Here is an 18,494-nt window from a genome sequence, read left to right as displayed (position 1 = left end):
AAATTCACATTGGCTGGGGGAGCTGTCGATCACAAATGATTAGCACTAGAACTACCAGACCTCTGCCAGACCACTAGAACTACCATTTATACCTTTAACTCCCAAAGAACTGCCAAATGGCAGAGGTCTGGTAGTTCTAGTGCTAATCATTTGTGATCGACAGCTCCCCCAGCCAATGTGAATTTTTTTGAAAGCAGCAAAAGGCCGTTGTAATAAGAAATACCGGTGGATTATATATGATAGTACATTATTTAATTTGGACTGTTATATAGAATTGTGTAAAACAATATCGATAGATATTTTTGGAAGTATTTTGTGTGTCATTCTAGCACTAGAACTACCAGACCTCTGCCATTTGGCAGTTATACCTTTAACTCCCAAAGAACTGCCAAATGGCAGGTGTGAAAAGCCCTTTTTGCCTCCAATGTTATGTAAATGAGGCCATTACATTTGCAAGAAGTAACTCTAAGGACACTCTCCTACACTCTACACCCTTCTCGGCAACAAGTTGGTGTAGCTCCCCCACCCCTCCCCAAAAAATGTCAACATTACCAGAAATTTAGATTCAAGTTAGCTTTATTGGTATATGTACAGTAAAGAAACGTGTTGCTTTGTTTCCCTGTACAATGAAATAGTAATAAAAATAAGTAATAAAAAGATAAAAAAGTAATAAAAAGATAAAATAAGCATGCAACAATATTACAACAAAAGTATTCATAAATAGAACTAAATGTAAACTATACAGTAAACTATACAGAAATATAAACTATGCTAATAATCCTATGTACATACAGTCATTGTGCAGTAGTGCGCTACATTACAAATTGTCTGAACACACCTGGCACTGCCACAACATCTCCTTTCTGCATTTGCCACATGTGAACCTGTTACAAGAAACGCAACGCTTAGTGGCATGCTTATTCTTGCAGCAACACTTAAACTGGCACAATGCCCTTTTCCCTGTGTCAGGTGTGGGTGGTTGCTGCTGAAGGTTTTCCTTATGCACCTCCTTGGCTGCCATATGAGACTGTGCAAGCTCTTCTGCAAGCTTCACCAAGAAGTCCGACCGTCTCTCTTTGACCCCAGTGCATGCCTGAAAAAGCACATGTGCATTCAGTGCTGAAATGTCAATTAAGTTATAAAACACAGCGACTGGCCAACGCTGTGTTCCTGAACGTACAGTGTACTTTCGCACCATCTGGTCCATGACATCCACACCACATTTTAGGCTGTTGTAGTCGGTGACTGTGTTAGGCTTTTTTTTTCGGGTGTCCCCAGTCTCCACCATACTGTGCATGCTACTGAGGATGCAGACAGTCTTTCTCCGTTTGGGCGTGTAAACGGTCAGTGTGGCACCAGAGGTTGAAAACACCTGTGTACTGAATTCCTCACGGTCCAGAGTCTTTTTGGCAGAGTCTGGAAGCTCACAGCGAATCTTGTTTACAGTGCCAAGGAGGGTGGTCTTCCGGCCGAGCAATCGTCTTGCTAGTGACAATGAGGTGAAAAAAATTGTCTGTGGTAACGGTTCTTCCTTTGTCCATAAATGTTTCCATTAACTTCATCACCACATATTCCGATAGTTTTTCCCCTGTGGGATGACTGGAGTCTTTGCCAAGATATGGGATGATGTTGCATACATACTTGGATTTCAGGTCACATGCCACCCAGAACTTTATGCCAAACTTGTCAGGTTTTGTTGCAATGTACTGCAGAAAACAGCAACGGGTTTTGGTTGGAAAAAGTTGCTCGTCTATGGTGATATGCCTTCCTGGGTTGTATGAAGCAATGCAGTTGGCAACGAAAGACCCCCAAACATCAGAGACTGCAGCAAACCGGTCATTTGCAACTCGTTCAATGCGTGTGTCCTTGTCATCGAAGCGTAGGTGCCGCATGATGTCCTGGAAGCGGTTTCGAGCCATAATCTTGCTGATGGAGGGTACTCCCACTGTTGCAGACCATGCGTCATGCACCGCTGGAAGGCGGACAATCCCTCGCAGAATGAGGATTGCAATGAACGCCATTAGTTCAGGGAGGTCCATGAACCAGTTTCCATGCTGTGTCTGGCGTGCATGCTGGACAGTCCACTCCTGTATGGTCCGAAGCATTTGCAGAGAGATGAAACAGAGGAAACTCTGTAAGCGACTCGACACTTTTCTTCTGGCAAAAGCAGTTGGCTCTCCATCCATGGGATTGCATTCAATTAGGTCTTCCAATCTGCTCTTCACGTCACACTGTGCCGTCTTTTGCCGTCTCTGTCAGCCACTCGTGTGTCTCCATGCGACCTCTCTTTTCTGGAGGTGGTGAAGTCTCCTCATCTACAGGACCATATGTTTGAGATTTGATTAGTGAAAGGTTGAAATAATGTGAAATTGACACAAACATAATATTTGAATTAGAATTCCAAAACATCTCAAGTATGCCTCCTTTGTACTAATGTAGGATTGTTATCACACCGTAAAAAGTGGCATATTGATTAGTCAAAATAGCTCAAAAACATCTTATCAAGACATTTTATCTTGTTTTAAGTCAAAATACAAGTCAAAATTACTCAAATTAAAATAGAATATTCTTGAGCAATTTTAACTTATCAAGATGGTACTTTTTGCAGTGTCTCTTCCAAAAACACAACAGCCATAACTGGCAAACAAAAATAGGAAATTTAGGAAATCTTACCAGAAGAGATTTCAGAGTCACTACTCTGATCAAGAGTTACTTCTTCTCCATCGGAGTCACAGGGGTTGACATGGTTGAGGATCATGCCCAAAGCTTGCTGTGCACAGTAAACCTTTGCCATCTTTGCTTCTCAGTCAACAGAGTAAGTGAAATATGTGTTGTGACGTGGCTTTTTATCCACATGGAGGTGGACACACACATAATCATTATCATCATCGTTCACACTATCACCCATCACACCCATCCCTGTTCATTGTTACCTGGTACTGGCATATTTCAATCTAATGGCTGCAACAACAACATTTTAAGATATTTAAAAAACATTTTCTTCTCAATGGATCAACATAGTTCACACTATCACCCTTCACACACAGCCCTGTTCACCTGGTACCTGGTACTATCACCCATCCCCCCGTTTAGCATTACCTAGTAGTGGCTGCATGTACATAACAAAAGGTGGCCTAATGGCATGCAAATTACCCCAGCACTGCCATTTGGCAGTCTCTGGTAGAAGAAGGAGTTGTATGAAAATGCTGGTAGTGCTAGTGTTAGTCAGTCAAATGACCAGTGGTATGGGTGAAGGGAGCCAGCACAATTGGTAGGCTTAGGTTGACTCCAGTGCCCAAATTTAACATGATGTAACATGCAAATGAGTTAGCTTCACAGAAATGTCAACATACAAGTGAAAATGAGCTGCATTCCTACAGGCTGTGTAAGAAAGTCCACTGAGGTCTTCTCTACTTTTGGTATTTAAAGCTGGAAATTCATCTAAGTTCTTTTAATAAGAAAAACATCTTATGTTTTGTCTTATGTAACCAAATTATCATTCATGCTATCATAGTTGAATCATAAAACTGAGCCAGAGGTTGGAAACTGAGTTTTAACCCTTTCAAATGAGAACAGATCAAAGTGGAGTCGAACCAGAGGGTCGGTTCTGGTTCAGTTCTGATCATCCATGGACAGAGCTATGCAATTTGAAATGCTAGAAGGTTTGTTTTGTAAATTAACCTACGTCAGTCTGTATGGAACCTCATGCAAATAGCTTCACATTTCCTCTTCACTGGAACTGTAACTGTATAATGACTAATTCAAATAAAGACTGTGATGGTATCTCTCCAGGACTGCATTCATCAGAGGCTGGGCATGACTAGAGAGAGATAAACAGGTGTAGAACAATGTGTAAGAACATAACGTGAGGAGGAGAGCAACAGAAGCAGATCACAGAGGAGAAAAACAGAGACATTTACTTTTCTACCAAGGGGTTTGGAAGAAATACAGAGTTTCTCAGAAATGGATCAGAAGTGGATTTCAATCATCTTGCTTTTCTCAGGTCCGTGGGCACTTTGCCTCTACTAGAACATTACTAACATGAGAAAATGAATGTGTTTGCTGGGTGTGTGTCTAGCTTCAACAGCTCATATACAGAGTTGGGATTACCAGAATATAAGTATATAGAATACATATTCAAAAATCACAAATGAAGTTTCTGCATTCAGTCCAAGTTACATTTTATTATGGCAGTGTTCAGAATACAGTTACTTCATACATGTTTAGGAATACCTATCCATTACATATATATGTATGCCATATTTATAAGAATAAAACATCAATCCTTGTTTATTAGTTTGAACTGTCTAGTTGAATTAATTATTGATTGTTTAGGTATTTATGTTAATTATAATTATAAAGTGTATGCGTGAGACAATCATACAGGTAATATGCTATTTTCAGGAGACTCAAGGGCACTCAGGTGCCAATATTTGTCACTAAGAACAAACAGAATTTGATATATTTATACATTTGTTGACATTTGTTTATCAAATATTTAATTTGCATCTCCAAATTTTGTAAAGATTTGCTTATACAGATCTTGTTAAAGGTGTGACTTCTGATATCTGTGAGCTACTGTGCTTCATTTGATTGCCTGTTAAAAAAAGCTAAATAAATAATTAATTAGCACAAGTTCTGCTTGGATTCATGTTGAGTGCTAAAACTCAGACACACAGACACACAAGACAGAAACTTGCTTGCCTTATGCTATTTTTTTTCTAATAATTTGTAAATCAACCACTCCATCCAACATCTGGCATTACACTTGGTGACATACAGCTTGGTGATGTACATACAGCTGCTTGCCCATGGTAACCCATGCCAGGAAACTCGTGGCACATAGTTTTTGTGCTGATGTTGCCAGAGGAGGTTAGAGACTGGTGGTTTTAGGCACTGTGCTCCTCAGAACTCTGGGACCTGCTGTGAACTTTACGTGGCCTAGCACTTCATGGCTGAGTTGCTGAGGTTCCTTTCACTTTTCAATAATACCACTCACAGTTTATCGCAGAAAATCTAGGAGGAAAGAAATGTGTTGCGATGTTGGCATCTTATAACAGTACCATGCTCAAATTCAGTGAGCTCTTTAGACAAACCCAGTCTTTCACAAAGGTGTGTAAAGGCAGGCTGCATGGCTAGGTGCTTGATTTTTCACACCTGTGGCAAAGGAACTGAATGAAACACCTGAATCCAATGATTGATAATGTGTCCCAATACGTTTGACTATATAGTGTAACAGCAGTGAGTGGAGTTTGGGTGATTTTGAAGCTGGACTGCTGGCTGATGTTTGGTCACAGCTGGATGAAATGATATGTTTGTGAGGACACGCTCTGCTGAGGCTTGTGATGTATGAATCATGTCATTCTTTTAACCACTTGTTGTAATATTAAGGCCAAAGTCAGAGTGGTTATATCTGCACTGCTGGTGTTTGTTAGTTTTTTTTTTTGTCAAAAACACTTACTGTAATGGAATACACTACAAAATACATTTAGAATAGTCCATTGAGTGTTTTTCTATCTGTAAAGTGTTCTGCCCAACGCTGCTCATATATGCACATTTGTGTGAGTGCGTTTACTGTATTCAGGCATTTTGAGACGTGTTTCTTATCTTCTGCAATATTAGACCAACAACAATACATTTTCATTTCCTTTTCACAGCTGTCTGTGGCGTATCTGCATACGTTCCTCATCAGTATGTCTTTGTGAAAGAGAGTAAAACCTGGGCTGAAGCTCAGAGCTACTGCAGACAGACCTACACTGACCTGGCCACCATCAACAACATGGAGGAGATGAAGAAGCTCAATTCTACTCTAAACACACTGAAAAATGCACCCAAAAGCTCTGTTTGGATCGGCCTGGACAGCGGGAATGATGAGAAATGGCTGTGGTCTCTTGCAGATGGAAATTTCTACAGAGATGGAGACACGTACAGAAACTGGTGGAGTGGAGAACCTAACAATGGGGGGGGCAAAAAGGACGAGTACTGTGTTGCGATGTTTAAAGATCGTGGAGACTGGTTTGATGATCAGTGTGAAGCATCATACTATTTTGTGTGCTACAACGGTAAGAACAAACAAACCTGTGCTTCTGAAAGACATTACTTCATGAAACAGATCTAGAAAATACTGAAAACTGATTATTACTGTGCAGATTTTCCAGTGTCCTATTGTGGTTTATGGGGACAATATATTATTAAAATAACTGACATTCATAATGTAATTACATTTTTCAGAAAAGAAGACGAGCACTGAAAGATACGTGTTCATTAATGAGACAAAGATCTGGCACGATGCTCAGAGCTACTGCAGAGAACGTCACACAGACCTGGTCAGTGTGAGGAACCAGACGGAGAACCAGCTAATTTTTAATTTGTCAAAAATCAACTCAAATGTTCACATTTGGATCGGCCTGTTCAACGACTCCTGGCAGTGGTCAGATCAGAGTGACTCCTCATTCAGATACTGGATGTCTGGTCCAGAGAATTATGGTCAAGGTGCAATGTGTGCTGCAGTGTCGCTGACTGAGAAGGGTCAGTGGAAAAATGAGCAGTGCAACAACCAGCTCCCGTTCATCTGTCATAAGAGTGAGTTATAGTTCACTCCATCAACAATGTCTGCATTTAAACGTTAATAATTTACTTTACCTTTTTTTTATATTTGACACTGTGTTTACTGTAAAACCCTAAGCTGACTTTGAAGTCACTGGAACATCTAAATATTCCAGTAATCATATTAAGTTTTCCTTCTTCTTTCAGATAAGCTGATCTTGATCAAGGAGAATCTGACCTGGAGAGAAGCTCTGAGTTACTGCAAGATGAAGCATGTGGATCTGGTCTCAGTTCACTCTGAGGAGATCCAGCTCTGGGTGAAGGAGATGACACAGTATGCTTCCACTGAACATGTGTGGCTGGGTCTGCGTCACACCTGCACCCTCAGCTTCTGGTTCTGGGTGAGTGGAGAGTCTATCTGCTACCAGAACTGGGCCCCAGGTAACGGGACAGGAGGAGAAGACTGCAGCCCTGTAGAGAGAAACGGAGCGGTGCAGGCTAGAGGAGGTCAGCAGTGGGTCAGCCTGCCTGAGGACCACAAACTCAACTTCATCTGCCTCACCTATGAAGGTTAGTTGCTGTTCATGGATGTTACTGGGATTCTGATGTGCTTTCTGTTTGTAAACTTTGTTGTTTTTCTCTTTCCAACAAAAGACTGAATGAAGACCAAAGACTGAAACCAGGTGGTTCGTCTTCCAGAACCACCACCAGCAGATCTACAGTTTTATACTTTTAATTTGCTTTCCTTAACAGTGAGAGTTATAATGGCCTACCAACATGCATGTTTACTGCACTCCTGAGTGTTTGATGGACTAAAAAAGGTAAAATGTGCACATCAAAATTACAGTGGGCCTCATTACTGAACCTCAATCAGAATGCAATGAAACAGTGAACCTCAATACTTTGTAAAATTACTTTAAAATTACTTTAAAATTAGCAATGTATGTTTTTATTATCCATAGATATTTTCCTATAAGGCTATTATTTCTTTCAGTTATCATCATCAATGTAAGAAAGTCAATTCAGTTCAAGTATTTTTAGATTTTCTTGGTCTCTATTCATTTTTTTGTTTGTTTGTTTCTTGTATGCTTTACTCCTTCAATACAGGGAAAGATTAACAGTTTATTTTAAAAATCATGCATTTGGGACTTTTCCGTATCTTGTTGTTTGTTGAATAAAGCCTGAATTAGACCAGTTTATGTGGTTTATTTATTTTGCTTTAAGCATTTTGAACTGTGTTATTAAATCACTTATGATTTCATTATTACTCATAGTAACTCACAATTATTAAGATTTTGTTAATATCCTCTTATGCAAATTACTGAGTGTAAGCCAGGTCATTGGTACCTGTAAAAGGAGAAAAATGTAATGCTAAGTGCAGCTAGCTCAACAATTAAACATGCATGTGTATATAGGAAAGAAATGGCCATTGTATCTCTGTTAGTAATTTAATGTGTGGATTGTTTATTCCATTGTCACCCCAGCCTGGCTAATGGTACGACCCAGAATTAAGGTGGGAGGGGCTACCCGGTTAAAAGGGAAGGGGGAAAATGGAGAAGGGAGTAGGATGTTTTACGAAAGGTCTGTGTGGCTTTGCAGCCTCAGACCCTATGTAACAGAGTTGTTTTCAGGTCTGTAGGTGGCTGCCGGATGCTGATTATGGAGTCAGTGTGGTCATTTGGCTAAAGATTTGTTTTTCTTTTATTTATTTTTTTTCTTTTTCTTTCTTGCGAGTGTAAATACTTTGGTGTGTAGAACTAAACTAAAACTTCAGAGCACTGTTAAATTGAGTCCTGATGTCCAAGATCGTTGAATAGTGAGCCTCCAGACCACTCATTGACCACAGCAGCATCAAAATGGTGACCACACTTACCACAAGCGATTGACTTACGAGGAAAGGGAGAGAATCAGCAACATTAGCTAGAACACTAGTTTACTTGTTTAACAATGCAGCTGTGTAGACACTTGTCCATGTTACCACTGAACATCGCACCAGGTTCACCTTGTGCCCATGATGGTTGGGAACCACCATCCCCACATATAACATATAGTGAACGGCATACTCCTATTTTTATTGACATTGGGACCCTAAAGCAAGATTTCTTTGGACAAACTTTTTCCCACTGTTTTCACATTTTCTCTTGCACATGCAAATGTTTCATACTATTTTGACAAATACAACAAAAAAAAAGCATGAATTATGGTAAGTAAATGTTATGAAAATTGTCTTAATTCAATGTATTTGCTTTATTGCTTGCAGAGTGTAAGACTATGTTTGGTCAAAAGGTCATGGAAAAAATATTTGATTGATAGAAATGCTTAGCTGCCTGGATACAGAACAGGATTGGACAACATACCTTGTCCTCTGAGTGATAGAAGTGCTTTGTTGTCTTTCATAATTTACTCCAGTAGGAGCATGATCTGTACAGCATGACTTGAAAATGCTCTAATGCACCCACAACCTTATATTGCTATATTAACAGAAATCTGCTAAAGACTGATAACAGCACCTGTCAAATCCTTTCCTTATTTGGTATCTAGTCAACGCCTAGGTTGGTATAGAAGACCCCTATGTAAGGGAGAATGCCTCAGAGCACGCTCTCATCTCTTCACTATCTGGTCTGTATCACTTTCATTTCCTAAATAAACAAGTCTTGCTTATTTAAAGCTTATGATTTGTTCTGTTGTCAGGTTTTCCATGGCAAAACTTTGGGAAATACCATGAGAGTAAATATTTGAATTGTCTTTGTTTTGGCATGTGTTTAAAATCTATCTGGGCACATCAGTTGGAAGTAACGCATTGTGCTTTGCCTTTTTTCCTGGATGACGACTCTGCACATGTATCAAACATGCATCTGAAATCAACTTTGTAATTTCTGAATACAATATCTGCTGTTAATACAATCAATAACCTCTCTAACTGTTGCATGAGAAATGGCAGAGAAGATTTTGACAGAGCAATGTGCACACTGGGATAAACAAAAACACCATCAGACCATTTAGTTATGCAATTGTGTGAAGACCAACAGTTCCTATCCACATTTGAAGCATTTTCCTGAATTACAACTATGTGTGTTAACGTTGGATGAGTAGACTTTAGGTGAGAGAAAAGTGAAAATGTACAAGTGTTTTGACTGAGATATGGACAGAGCAAGCTGCTTTGGGCAGCATGTTCAGTGACTGCATCTGCTAAGATTTTACCAGCTTCTTACATGATAGAAGTGGGTAATTCATGGCCCTTCACTTTCACAATGGCAAACTGCCTTGTACAAGTATATAACATCTGAAAAAAAATTTGGTGAGTAATGGACTTACCATCGGTTGTTCTGAGACTTTGTTGTGACCAGAGATGTGGACCATGCTCCAGCTGTATTGTTTATCATTGAACACCATCACATCTCGACCCTTGATCAATATGTATGCCTTAATAAGGACAACAGATCAGGATGTTGTCTTCTCAGCTTAGAACAGGAGCTGCCTACAAATACTCATTCTTTGTCATGTGAATGTGATGATAGTGAATCACAATGACAAGCCGATTCTTCTGCAACAGTCATGAGTGTCAGAGAGAGTTAGAATCAGGGAGAGAAATCATTTGATGCAGATGAAATGCTGGAGATTGTGGTGAAGTTGTTTTAATGGACGAATTACTAACGCAGGTTAGTGTTCTTGTAACTACTGCACCTTTGCACCATCATGTGTTGCATGGACTTTGTATTAAGGATGGTGAGCACCTGGCGTGAGATGAACAAAGTCACTGGGTGTTACAGGTCTATCATTCTGCATCTAAGACCATATGAGCCATATTTGCAGGCATGCCTTGAGCTTGCAGCATCTAATGTTCTAAAAAGGTAGGCCCCAGGTCTCATGTTAGCCCCATTCCACTGAGCCAGCACACCCATCGTGACCCCTTCATGTTCATGGGTTAAATGAATAGGCTGTTTGTTGTTAGGCAAACCCAGAGCTCTGGGAGAGCAAAATGCCTACTTGTGTGTTAAGAAGGCTTCCACCATTCCACATACCTGTCTACACACCCATGCCAGGAGAGTCAAATCTGCAGCACTGTCTCAGCACTGTGTCTTTTCATAGTAAGACCAGTCAGGAATCCAGGAACAGCAGTAGTTTATCAATCCCTAAAAGGTCACCTTGGCTTTTTCATGGATGGTGGCTTAAAAGCCATGATGAGCTGGATTCTTTCCTTTGAAAGTTTGCAATTATAATAAGTGTAGATCAAACCTTGCATGTGTTCTCATCCTTTGTAGTCAGTAGCAGATGATCAGTATATTGCAGAACTGTACAGCCCTCTGGCATTGTTAGCATAGATAAGGAATTGTGCACTGTGGTGGCAAAAACACCTGGTGAATCAATAAAGCCCTGTGGGAGTCTTGGCGAGGTATACCATTTACTCTCAAAATTAAAGGAAGATAGGTGGAGTGTATTTATGGACAGGGATGTAGAAAAATGCAGAACATAAATCTACAACAGTGAAATGTTTGTGCATCATTCAAATTCTGTTGACCATGGCAGGCACAACTGGCACACATGGGATGACAGCATTATTAACTTGCCACAGGTCCACCCACTTTGTGAACTGGGTTAACTGGTGTGTGGTAAGGGGAGTATGCCTTGATTTAGCACTGACTGTATCAACCACTTGATTCCTTCATCTTTCTCTTTAGACAAAAGAGACTGCCTTCAACAGCCTGGCTGCCATGTTCACAATTGAGCTTTACACAGCTCACAATTTAGCAAACCCTAAATCTTTGTATTCAGCCCACAGTGACTTAGGTACAGCATGTTAGTGCTCTAGAATTTTTAATAATGTGCTGAGGTCACTCAAATCGGCAGACAAAGAATAATTGTGCTTATTAGACACAACCATCTTGCTGACATCAATAGAAATGGTTACATTTGGACATGAAAGCACTGAAGCTCTGTCATCTTTGTTGCTTTTTTAAATCTTTGGGTGCAGTCTGTGGGACTCCCTATAGGTTTGTTGGTTTCCAGACAACAGCTTGACCGGTGAGTGTTTTGGGACATTCAGTTTTGAGTCTGCATTTGGCACTGAGATTAACCTTTATCAGAACATGTCTGAACATTTTCTGATCCCTCTTTGACACAACAGTGGCATGCCCCTTGGCACCTCACTCCACTTTTTCTGATTTATTCTATTACTATCCACTGCAAATGCTGGTGCCTTAAAGGACTTATTTGTCTTTGGGGGATAGCCACCAGTTGCCTCTAAATATCTTACATGGCCCAAAATATGATATATCATAAGGCTTGGCAACATAAAGTTTAAACAGCTTTGTGTTTAGGAAGCATGTTGGATGTAAGGGTTTAATAAACAGTGCCAATGGTTAAGGTTTGTTTTGTTTTAGTTGGGCTTTGTCTGTCCAAACCTTTTGAAATCTTTAAATGAACATGCTCCAACAATACCTGGGCTGTCTTTATCTAGTGTAATTAGTTCTGAAAACATTCTGAAACATTTAAATGTAACAAATTAGCAAAAATAAATCAAGTGAGGGGAAAATGCTTTTTTACAGCATGATAAACACATTTTGGGACTAAATAAACATTTCATTTAATGATGATGCATCAATTTATATTTTCTGCTTATGTCATCATCATCATTAACCACTTAGTCCACATAGGGTCGCAGAAGCAGATGAGAGAGCAGAGAATCCCAGATGACATTTCATTTAATGATGATGCATCAATTTATATTTTCTGCTTATGTCATCATCATCATTAACCACTTAGTCCACATAGGGTCGCAGAAGCAGATGAGAGAGTAGAGAATCCCAGATGACCCTGTCCCCCGCAACTTCCTCCAGCTCATTCCTGGGGACCCCAAGCCTCTCTCAGGCCACCTTGGAGATATACTCCCTCCAGTGGGTCCTAGGACGACCCCAGGGTCTTGTCCCGGTAGGCCGTGCCTAGTACACCCACACCCTGAGGCATCCAGGGGCATCTGGATCGGATGCCTGAACCACCTCAGCTGGCTCCTGTCAATGCGGAGGAGTAGTGGCTCTACTCTGAGCTCCTCCTGGATGACCGAGCCCCTCACCCTATCAAATAGAGTGTTTCCCCTTACCTGGAGTGGGCATCACACCTTTTTCCAAGCTAAGACCATGGACTTGGAGGTGTTGATCTGCACACCAACCACTTCACACTTGGCTGCAAACTGCTCCAGTGAGCGCTGGAGGCATCCATGTGATCCAAACAAAAGAACATTATCATCTGCAAATAGCAGAGACACCACCCTCTGGCATCCAGACAAAATGCCCTCCTGACCCCAGCTACGCCTTAAGACTCTGTCCATGAATATCATGAACCGGAGTGGAGACAGGGCACAACCCTGGCAAAGTCCAATGCTATCACTGAAAGAGCCTGACGTAATGCCGAGTATACTAACACAGCTCTGACTCTGGGAGTACAGAGATTAAATGGCCCGGAGTGGTAGCCGCAGCACTACATACTCCCGGAGGACCTCCCACAAGATATCTCAGCGAACATGGTTGTAAGCCCTCCCAAATCCACAAAACACACAGACTGGGTTGGAAAACTCCCATGCCCCCTCAACAATCCATGAGAGGGTGAAAACCTGGTCCATTGTTCCAAGAATCCATTGTTCCTCCTCAATTTGAGGTTCAACTATGGGTCAAAATCTCCTTTTCAACACCTTGGCATAGACTTTCCCAGAGAGACTGAGCAGTGTGATACCCCAATAGTTGACACACCCTCCGATCCTCTTTTTTAAAAATGGGGACCAGTCTTCCAGTCCAAGGGTACTGTTCCTGAGGTCCAAGCAATACTGCAGAGGCATGTTAGCCATGGCAGCCCCACAAAATCCAAAGCCTTAAGCATCTCCAGATGAATCTCATCCACCCCCCGGAGCCTTGCCACTGAGGAGCTGCTGGAGCCTATCCCAGCAGTTCATTATTTCTTATCATAATGGCCTATTTTTCATATAATGAAACTGCTGCTAGTAAAAAATTTCACATTGGCTGGGGGAGCTGTCGATTACAAATAATTAGTCAATCAAATGACCAGTTCTATGGGTGAAGGGAGGCAGCACATTTGGTAGGCTCAGTGTGACTCCAGTGCCCAAATTTAACATGGTGGAACATGCAAATGAGTTAGCTTCAGAGAAATGTTGACATACATTTTGGTATTTAAAGCTGGGAATGCATCTGAGTTCTTTTAATAAGAAAAACATGTATTATGAAACCAAATTGTCATTTACGCTATCATAGTTGAATCATAAAATCATGTCCAGGAGTTGGAATCTGAGTTGTAACACTTTTGAATGAGAACAGATCAAAGTGGAGTCAAACCAGAGTTTTTGTTCTGGTTCAGTTCTGGTAATCCATGCACGGAGCTATGCAAATTATAAGGCTAGAAGTTTTGTCTTGTAAATAAACCTGCATCAGTCTGTACAGTTTACGGGACCTCATGCAAAGAGCTTCCCAGTTCCTCTTTACTGGAACTGTCATTGTATAACAATGACATTGTAAAACAAAGACATATACAGGCATAGAACATTTGTGCATGAACATAACGTGAGGAGAAGAGCAACAGAAGCACATCACAGAGGAGAAAAACAGACATTTACTTTTTTACCAAGGGGTTTGGAAGAAATACAGAGGTTCTCAGAAATGCATCAGAAGTGGATTTCAATCATCTTGCTTTTCTCAGGTCAGTGGGCACTTTGCCTCTACTAGAACATTACTAACATAAGAAAATTAATGTGTTTGCTGGGTGTGTGGAAAGCTTTAGCCACTCACATACAAGGTTGGAATAAAAAGAATACAATTCTAAGGAATCCATATTCAGAAAACAGAGAATCTGCATTCTATCTAAATTACACTTTTTTTGGATGGCGGTATTCAGAATACAGTTACTTTATGCATTTTTAAGAATACCTATTTACTAAATATACTTTTATGCTAAATTTACTAGGTATACCATATTTATAAGAAACAACATCAATTCATGTTTATTAATAAGACCTATCTAGAACCATCTAACTTTCTATCTAAATTAATTACTGATTGTTTTGGTGTTTTGGTTACATTACAATTACAAAGAATTTACATGAGACAGTCATACAGGCTATATGTTATATTAAAGAGAGTCTAGGCTTCTCTTGTGCCAATATTGGACATAGAATTCCAATGAATTTTCACACTTTCCGAATTTCCTGAATTGTTTTTGGTGCTTATTGTTGTTGTCAGAAGAAAACCTTGTATCTCCATTTTTGGCATTTTTCAGTTTTTGACATAATTTGAAAAGTTCTGTTAGTCTTTATGTTGTTTGTAAATTTTATGATGAATGACCTCATGTGCCAATATTGGACATACAATTCCAATAGAATTTTAACACTTTCTGAATTTTCCAAATTTTTTTGTTGCTTATGTTGCTTAGACAGTTCTTGATAAAAGTCTCACTTCACATGCCTTTTCAGAACTTTCAGAACAGTCTGGAGTGTCTGTGAGCTTAATATGTAAGAATTCTGATTCATTCGATGGTTCATTCAATTGTGTATTATTTGGTAAAAATAAATAATTAGTAGGTCCTCTTGGGTTCATGATGAGTGCTAAAATTCAGATACACAAGACAAACTTTAAAAAACAATGGCTTCCTTATGCTATTTATTAATTTATTTATAATTTATAATTATTTATTTGTAAATCAACCACTCCATCCAGCATCTGTCATTACGCTTGGTGACATAAGGCTTGCCTACTGTTGATTGGCCATGGAAAACCATGCCATGAAACTCCCAGCACATAGTTTTTGTGCTGATGTTGATGCCAGAGGAGGTTTGAGACTCTGCAGTTACTGATCAGCAGAGCGTTGGTGGCTTTTATGCAGTATCCTCCTCAGAACTCTGTGACCTGCTCTGAACTTTACGTGGTCTAGCACCCCGTGGCTGAGTTGCTGAGGTTCCTTTCTCTTTTCAATAATACCACTCACAGTTGATCACAGAAAATCTAGGAGGGAAGAAATGTGTTGCAATGTTGGCATCTTATAACAGTACCATGCTCAAATTCAGTGAGTTTTTTAGACAAACCCTTTCACAAAGGTGTGTAAAGGCAGGCTGCATGGCTAGGTGCTTGATTTTTCACACCTGTGGCAAAGGAACTGAATGAAACACCTGAATCCAATGATTGATGATGTGTCCAAATACATTTGACTATATAGTGTAACAGCAGTGAGTGGAGTTTGGGTGATTTTGAAGCTGGACTGCTGGCTGATGTTTGGTCACAGCTGGGTGAAATGATATGTTTGTGAGGACAGGCTCTGCAGAATGTTGTGACGCCCATGTGTTGCCATGTTAAGGCCAAGTCAGAGTGGTAATATCAGGATTTTGGTGGGTTTTTGAGCCAAACTATTCACTGATGAATACTTCACAGCTTGATGGCATGTTGGATGATGGAGAGCTGGGTTTGCAGAGTGTTCTGATATACAAAGCATGTCTCTATCTTAAATCGTATAGCTGTATCTGAAGTTGTGAAGACTACAGTGCAGCTTTGCACACTGACAGAAGAATTCCATGAAGAAAGCTGCCAACCAGTAACAGCAACAAACGCTGTAAATGAAATGAAATTGCCAACGGCAGAATTTTCCCTTGTGCTCGATCAACTGGTAATCTGGCTGGGCTGTAAACATATTCTAAATATGTTACTTTCAATGCAATGTTCTGCAAAACTCTGCAAGATACCACAGAGCATTCAGTGTTTAGCCATCACTACAGCGTTCTGCTGAACACTGCCCATATGTGTGTCTGTCTACTCTTGTGTGTTTGTGCTATTGTGTGTTATAGGTGTGAATTTTGCACCTTTCTGCTGCAAAATTAGACCAAATACAACATATTAGCTTTTGTTTTGTACAGCTGTCTGTGGCGTATCTGCATACGTTCCTCGTCAGTATGTCTTTGTGAATGAGAGTAAATCCTGGACTGAAGCTCAGAGCTACTGCAGAGAGACCTACACTGACCTGGCCACCATCAACAACATGGAGGAGATGAAGAAGCTCAATTCTACTCTAAACACACTGAAAAATGCACCCAAAAGCTTTGTTTGGATCGGCCTAGACAGCGGGAATGATGAGAAATGGCTGTGGTCTCTTGCAGATGGAAATTTCTACAGAGATGGAGACACGTACAGAAACTGGAGGAGTGGAGAACCTAACAATGCGGGGAACAAAGGGGACGAGTACTGTGTTGCGATGTTTAAAGATAAGGGAGACTGGTTTGATGATCAGTGTAAAGCATTATACTCTTTTGTGTGCTACAATGGTAAGAACAAACAAACGTGCTACTGAAAGACATTACTTCATGAAACAGATCTAGAAAATACTGAAAACTGATTATTACTGTGCAGATTTTTCTAGTGTCCTATTGTGGTTTATGGGGACAATATAATATTAAAATAACTGACATTCATAATGTAATTACATTTTTCAGAAAAGAAGACGAGCACTGAAAGATACGTGTTCATTAATGAGACAAAGATCTGGCACGATGCTCAGAGCTACTGCAGAGAACGTCACACAGACCTGGTCAGTGTGAGGAACCAGACGGAGAACCAGCTGATTCTTAATTTGTCAAAAATCAACTCAAATGATCACATTTGGATCGGCCTGTTCAACGACTCCTGGCAGTGGTCAGATCTGAGTAACTCCTCATTCAGATACTGGATGTCTGGTCCAGAGAATTATGGTCAAGTTGAAATGTGTGCTGCAGTGTCGCTGACTGAGAAGGGTCAGTGGAAAAATAAGCCGTGCAACACCCAGCTCCCGTTCATCTGTCATAAGAGTGAGTTATAGTTCACTCCATCAACAATGTCTGCATTTAAACATTAATAATTTACTTTACCTTTTTATTTATATTTGACACTGTGTTTACTGTAAAATCCTAAGCTGACTTTGAAGACACTGGAACATCTAAATTTTCCAGTAATCACATTAAGTTTTCCTTTTTCTTTCAGATAAGCTGATCTTGATCAAGGAGAATCTGACCTGGAGAGAAGCTCTGAGATACTGCAGGGTGAATCATGTGGATCTGGTCTCAGTTCACTCTGAGGAGATCCAGCTCTGGGTGAAGGAGATGACACAGTATGCTTCCACTGAACATGTGTGGCTGGGTCTGCGTCACACCTGCACCCTCAGCTTTTGGTTCTGGGTGAGTGGAGAGTCTATCTGCTACCAGAACTGGGCTCCAGGTAATGGGACAGGAGGAGAAGACTGCAGCTCTGTAGAGAGAACCGGAGCGGTGCAGGCTAGAGGAGGTCAGCAGTGGGTCAGCCTGCCTGAGGACCACAAACTCAACTTCATCTGCACCACCTATGAAGGTTAGTTGCTGTTCATGGATGCTACTGGGATTCTGATGTGCTTTCTGTTTGTAAACGGTTTTTTTTATTTTTCTCTTTCCAACAAAAGACTGAATGAAGACCGAAGACTGAAACCAGGTGGTTCCTCTTCCAGAACCACCATCAGCAGAGCTACAGTTTTATACTTTTTATTTGCTTTTCTTAACAGTGAGAGTTATAAGGGTCTGCCAACATGAATATTGACTGCACTCCTGAGTGTTTGATGTGCAGATTTGACCTTTTTTTAAGTTGTAGTGTGCTTTATTACTGAACCTCAGCCAGAATGCAATAAAAATTGAACAGTCTCTTGTAAAATAACTTTTAGCATAAACTTGTATTTCTTATCCATATGTACAACCCCAATTCCAATGAAAGTTGGACGTTGTATAAAACAAATAAAAACAGAATACGATGATTTGCAAATCCTTTCCAATCTATATTCAATTGAATACACTACAAAGACAAGATATTTAATGATCAAACTGATCAACTTTGTTTTTTGCAAATATTCACTCATTTTGAATTTGATGCCTGCAACACGTTACAAAGAAGTTGGGACAGGGCCAACAA

At 40.3% G+C, this 18,494-nt stretch overlaps 2 protein-coding genes across 2 annotated transcripts in view; both read left to right on the top strand.

The window, feature by feature from the left end:
- The window catches only part of LOC108414569 (macrophage mannose receptor 1-like), a 31,078-nt gene extending 23,559 nt beyond the window's left edge, over nucleotides 1–7,519 (top strand). The window contains exons 3-6 of the mRNA XM_017687453.1: nucleotides 5,658–6,062; nucleotides 6,232–6,582; nucleotides 6,754–7,116; nucleotides 7,201–7,519. Of these exons, the coding sequence (XP_017542942.1) occupies nucleotides 5,658–6,062; nucleotides 6,232–6,582; nucleotides 6,754–7,116; nucleotides 7,201–7,205 (1,124 nt within the window). The 3' untranslated portion in view covers nucleotides 7,206–7,519. The remainder of the gene's footprint in view (nucleotides 1–5,657; nucleotides 6,063–6,231; nucleotides 6,583–6,753; nucleotides 7,117–7,200) is intronic.
- A 6,669-nt stretch (nucleotides 7,520–14,188) lies between these two features.
- On the top strand, nucleotides 14,189–18,274 carry LOC108414568 (macrophage mannose receptor 1-like). Its single transcript, XM_017687451.2, has 5 exons — nucleotides 14,189–14,247; nucleotides 16,448–16,852; nucleotides 17,021–17,371; nucleotides 17,544–17,906; nucleotides 17,995–18,274. Exons 1-5 carry the CDS (start codon nucleotides 14,208–14,210, stop codon nucleotides 17,997–17,999), a joined length of 1,164 nt encoding a protein of 387 aa, XP_017542940.2. The 5' UTR covers nucleotides 14,189–14,207; the 3' UTR covers nucleotides 18,000–18,274.
- Nucleotides 18,275–18,494: the final 220 nt, after the last annotated feature.

This window comes from Pygocentrus nattereri, chromosome 12 (genome assembly GCF_015220715.1).
Source record: "Pygocentrus nattereri isolate fPygNat1 chromosome 12, fPygNat1.pri, whole genome shotgun sequence".
Taxonomy (NCBI): Eukaryota; Metazoa; Chordata; class Actinopteri; order Characiformes; family Serrasalmidae; genus Pygocentrus; species Pygocentrus nattereri.
Note: the sequence above shows the minus strand (reverse complement) of the source record. Positions and strands in the feature narration are given on the sequence as shown.

Excerpts from the sequence above, each read along its gene's own strand:
- LOC108414568 (XM_017687451.2), top strand. The coding sequence starts at position 14,208 with ATGCATCAGAAGTGGATTTCAATCATCTTGCTTTTCTCAG. Across the intron at positions 14,248-16,447 it reads AATCATCTTGCTTTTCTCAG|CTGTCTGTGGCGTATCTGCA; the intron begins GTCAGTGGGCAC and ends TGTTTTGTACAG. Across the intron at positions 16,853-17,020 it reads CTCTTTTGTGTGCTACAATG|AAAAGAAGACGAGCACTGAA; the intron begins GTAAGAACAAAC and ends TACATTTTTCAG.